Here is a 4,468-nt window from a genome sequence, read left to right on the forward strand (position 1 = left end):
TAAGTGCGAGCTAATTATTGTCTATTTTTAAAAGAGCATTAAGAATGCATCCATCTCTATGCATACACTTTTCATCATTCACACAAAAAAAATTAATTAAAAAATATATATTTTTTAAATTTAATTGAACAATATGATAGAATTTTCAAATGCTGCTCCAGGTGCACATAATTATTTTTCATTTTTAAAATTACCGTTCCTTTTTAAGCAAAGGCAAACTTGGGGATTTTTTTTACAATTTAGCCTATTTATAAACTTTCTCCGCGAAAAGGCTCACACTGGTCGTAAACACAGAATCCTTTCTCACGAACTCAGAGAGAATCTCATCGGAAAGAGACGCCTGAAATTTTCCGAATGACCAGTGAACGGAAAATGCCGTCGGTGCCGGAGATGGCGGTGCAGCTACCGGAGACCACTAAGGTGGCGGCTATGGCGTCCGAGAGCGGCACGATCAGCGGACCGATGGAACGGCCGGAGCGAAGCCTCGACCGTTTGAGAGCCGATTTGTATCAGTTAGTGCTGAGGCTGATTTGTATTGCTACTTCCACGACGGCAATGACGTTGATGGTTACCGCCAAGGAGTCTAGCACTGTTTCCATTTACGGATTTGAACTTCCCGTTCACTCCAAGTGGTCGTTCTCAGACGCATTCGAGTAAGTTCGCCGTTTTTAGTGTTACTAGTTTTATGCCTAGAGGTTTTGGTCAGTTCAGTCTGTGAATGGCTGGTGAGAAAGGAAATAGTAGAGGGGTGGAACTGTGAGATCCATTAGTTGCAAATATGTTTGCTCTGTGGAGGACTGGTGCTCCCCTGTAACTATAATCACTGCTGAACTTTCATGTTTGTCTTTTATTCTCTTCATTGCCTGTTCTCCTTCAATCTTGAAATGCCTTCAGGAAATCTCGCCCGAGCCTAATAGGCAGGACTAGCGGACAAAGTGATGAGACGTGTATTTTCTGTCTGCGTTTGGGGGAAACATTTTACTGCTATTTCTCTTCATTTATTACATTTTTTTTTTCTTTGCACCCAAACAGAGTATTATCTAGTTCTTATCGTTTCTGATCGCTTTTTGTTTCACCATTACTGACCTGCCTACTTTCGGAAAAGCCACTTTCTATATTACCGTTGATTCAGTCGGCTTTCTTCTGTTGGAATGCTGACAAATTTACGCTCCCTCGAATATGAACAATGGAATCTGGAAAACCCTCTTCATTCAAGTTTCATGGCTTTGTCTAAAATGAACCCGTGAACCCGATTCCTTCTTTCCTCAAAATATTCTTCATTTCACGTTTGTCATCTTCTGGACTGGTTGTGACCCTTCATACAAAAGTTTGACCAACTGTCTTCTGCTTAATGGCTTTGTCTTTCTTTATTATTCTTAATGCATCCACTGTCGCCACAGGTCACCGTTATGGTTTATTTTTTTAAGAGTAATAAAACAAAGAGTTTGTTGCATTTGTTTGTACTTCGTTATTATTAAAATGAATTGCGTGTTAAAACAGAGTTGGTATTGTGGGGTGTTTTTGAATGAGTTGAAAGTAGTTGAACCCTATCAGTTTTTGGTGAGTGTAGGTACCTTGTTGGAGTTTCAGGGGCTGTCGCTGCCTACTCTTTGCTGCAGCTGCTCCTTACTGCTTCCATGGTTGTCAGGAAGTCCCCAGTGCTTAGCTCCAGAAGTCATGCCTGGCTCATTTTCGCTATTGATCTGGTAATTATTTTGTGCTGTAGCTCAGGGAAAGAGTAGCATGTTGCCTATAATTTCTGGGAGAAATGTTTTCGTGGCACCTCGTTATATGTTAGGAACAATGGTGATGTTTGTTAAGTGTAGATATAATTAAATTTACAGTAACTTATATGCCTATGCTTTTAAATTTGATGGTGATTTAATATTGTATTGGAGCAATATATGTTGTGTTCTAACTTCTAGTACTAATGTCATCTTCTTAATTTATACTGTGACTCATCAGCTTAATGAAAGAATTTTGAAGGAAGAAACCGGGTTCTCTAGTTCCCGCCAATTTTAAGTACTAAAAATCTTTCAAGTTAATTAATGATGAACAGAATTTTTAGATAATTGGTACATTTAAGTTAATATTTGTTTAGTTATTAATTTAGATTAATTAGTTATTTGTAATCTTTCGAGTTAATTAATGATGAGCAGAATTGTTAGATTGTTAGTACATTTAAAGTTGATATTTGTTTAGTTATTAATTTAGATTTATTAGTTATTGGTTATATTTCCTTCAAGGCTATAAATAATCACGTTTGAGGTGTTTGACTCAAGGAGTTTGACTAAAGTACATCACTTTTTATCTTATTAACCTCCTACATTGTGGGTCCTACAACTTGACAACTTCTTAAATTTTACAATTCTGGTGATTTCACCTGTCTACTCTTACCTCAAACGCTCCGTCCAGAGTTGTAATAGCTAATAGAAAGCTTTTGAAATCATATTGAAAAGTATATATATATTTTTTGTTCATGAAGATCTCTCTCAACTTAGAGATGGACTTCTCTTGTTGAGTCATGAATTTGATATAATATCTTCTATATTTCGTTGCATCAATTAATATTTAAATATCGTAGGATTAGGCAGTTGTTTTTGTTTTGTGGGATTAGTTAGAAGGGAGAGTATTATTTCAAAATTTGGTTGTGTTGGTTGCAGGCCTTGGGATATGCATTGATGAGTGCTGGATCAGCTGCAGCTGGAATCTCAAATCTGAATCGAACTGGCATTCGACACACAACTCTGCCCAACTTCTGTAAGGCATTACAACGCTTCTGTAACCATGTTGCCATCTCTATTGCCTTCACATTCTTTACCTGCTGCTTGCTCACCACTTCTGCCATCCAACGCGTTATTTGGCTCTCCAAAATCTAATTACAAAGAACAAACAACTTTCTGTCTCTGGGAAAACGTATTGTGAAGAATATGGCGTTCCTCTGTTCCTTCTGATTCCATGAAATGTTCCTTCAATCAAAAGAAACTTGTATGGTATACACATACATGGGAGCATCCCGCTGTTTTAGCTGGGATTGTTCATTTAGTTAGCTAATAGTTGTTATATGGTGTATTAACTTTGATCTCGAGAGAGTTTTAATAGAATGAGGTTTGTTTGAACTTCCTTTCTGGTAATTCATGATGAAGGGAAAGTTATAGCACAAAGACCAGAAACCTCACTTGTTCATGTCGCCCTTCAACATCAGTTAATGTTGGAAGGTTTAGGTGATTGAGTTCGCCTAGTGGCTAGTATGATGTACGAGATTAAGATGAGATTCAAGTATGGCTTATAAGTTGAGAATGGACCCATTATCATCTCTAAAGGTCGATGGTTAATGAAAAAGAAAAGTGATACCTTAGTATAATAATGACCTTATGAGTTTTTTAAAGGAAAAACAGTTAAAAACCATATCATGACTTGTTGGTTGATACGTTGTTAACCTTATAAATTAATTAAGTTTAGGTCTAATATAACTCAATTTATTAAACCGTAAATTAAATAGGTTAAATTACACCTTTAGTTCATGAGTTTTGAAGTTTGTGTTTATTTAATCACTAAGCTTTTTAAACTACAAATTTAGTCCTTGATTTTAATTTCTTCTTCTTTTTTTTTTAGAAAAAAAAACTCATTGATCTACGAGACACAAAATTGAAAGCTCATAGCATTTAAAAAAGAAAACTGAAAATTAAGTGAGAATTGAGAACAAGTAACGAGAGCGAAGGTGAAGTAAGTGCAAATATCGAATTACCGAGGAGTATTAATATGAGTGAGTGAGTGGCTAGAAGCAAGCTTCAAGGACCATCCAATGTGCTTCTCAGAATTGTTACGGTAATTTCACTATGTGATAATGCAAGCTTATATATATATATATATATAAAGAACAAGAACTTAGGTCCTTCATTTGGTTTTTGTTTTTGTTTTTGAAAATTAAGTCTATTTCATCCACATTCCTTACAATGATTTGCATCTTTTTAAATATAATGGTTGAATTCTAAGCCAAATTCGAAAACTAAAAACAACTTTTTTAGTTCTCAAAATTTAGTTTGGTTTTTTAAAACCATTGATGAAAAGTAGATAACAAAGAAAGAAATTTGGAGGTGAAATTAATGTCCATAGGCTTAATTTTAAAAAACAACAACAAGAAACAAAATGGTTACCAAACGGGCCTTAATTTTCTAAAAAATGAGTTTTTTTAAAAAAAAAAAAAATTGTCCTCCGTAAAAGGCCATATGTAAAAAGTCCCAAGTTTGGAACTAAAATTGTTATTAGTTTAAGGCTAAAGTATATAAAAAAAAAAAAAGTGACTGTTTTAATTGACAAAACTGTTGAAAATATTTCAAATATAACAAACTGTTACTATCTGTCAGTGATAGACATCGATGGACATTTATCAGTATCTATCACTGATACTAATAAATGTCTATCAATGTCTATTAGTGTTTATCAGTGATAGACAATGACATTCTAC

The 4,468-nt window shown here is 34.9% G+C and overlaps 1 protein-coding gene across 1 annotated transcript; it reads left to right on the forward strand.

Moving 5' to 3' along the window:
- The first annotated feature begins 233 nt into the window (after nt 1-233).
- On the forward strand, nt 234-3,119 carry LOC120086633 (CASP-like protein 3A1). Its single transcript, XM_039043373.2, has 3 exons — nt 234-653; nt 1,571-1,706; nt 2,664-3,119. The coding sequence occupies exons 1-3, from the start codon at nt 355-357 to the stop codon at nt 2,877-2,879; spliced, it is 651 nt and encodes a 216-aa protein (XP_038899301.2). The 5' UTR covers nt 234-354; the 3' UTR covers nt 2,880-3,119.
- Nucleotides 3,120-4,468: the final 1,349 nt, after the last annotated feature.

The sequence above is a fragment of the Benincasa hispida genome, unplaced genomic scaffold, assembly GCF_027475165.1.
Source record: "Benincasa hispida cultivar pf3 unplaced genomic scaffold, pf3_genome.v1.1 HicScf1416, whole genome shotgun sequence".
NCBI classification, from domain to species: Eukaryota; Viridiplantae; Streptophyta; class Magnoliopsida; order Cucurbitales; family Cucurbitaceae; genus Benincasa; species Benincasa hispida.

Coding starts and splice junctions, on each gene's coding strand:
- LOC120086633 (XM_039043373.2), top strand. CDS start 355: ATGACCAGTGAACGGAAAATGCCGTCGGTGCCGGAGATGGCGGTGCAG. Junction 654..1,570: donor TCGTTCTCAGACGCATTCGA/GTAAGTTCGCCG, acceptor TGGTGAGTGTAG/GTACCTTGTTGGAGTTTCAG. Junction 1,707..2,663: donor TCATTTTCGCTATTGATCTG/GTAATTATTTTG, acceptor TGTTGGTTGCAG/GCCTTGGGATATGCATTGAT.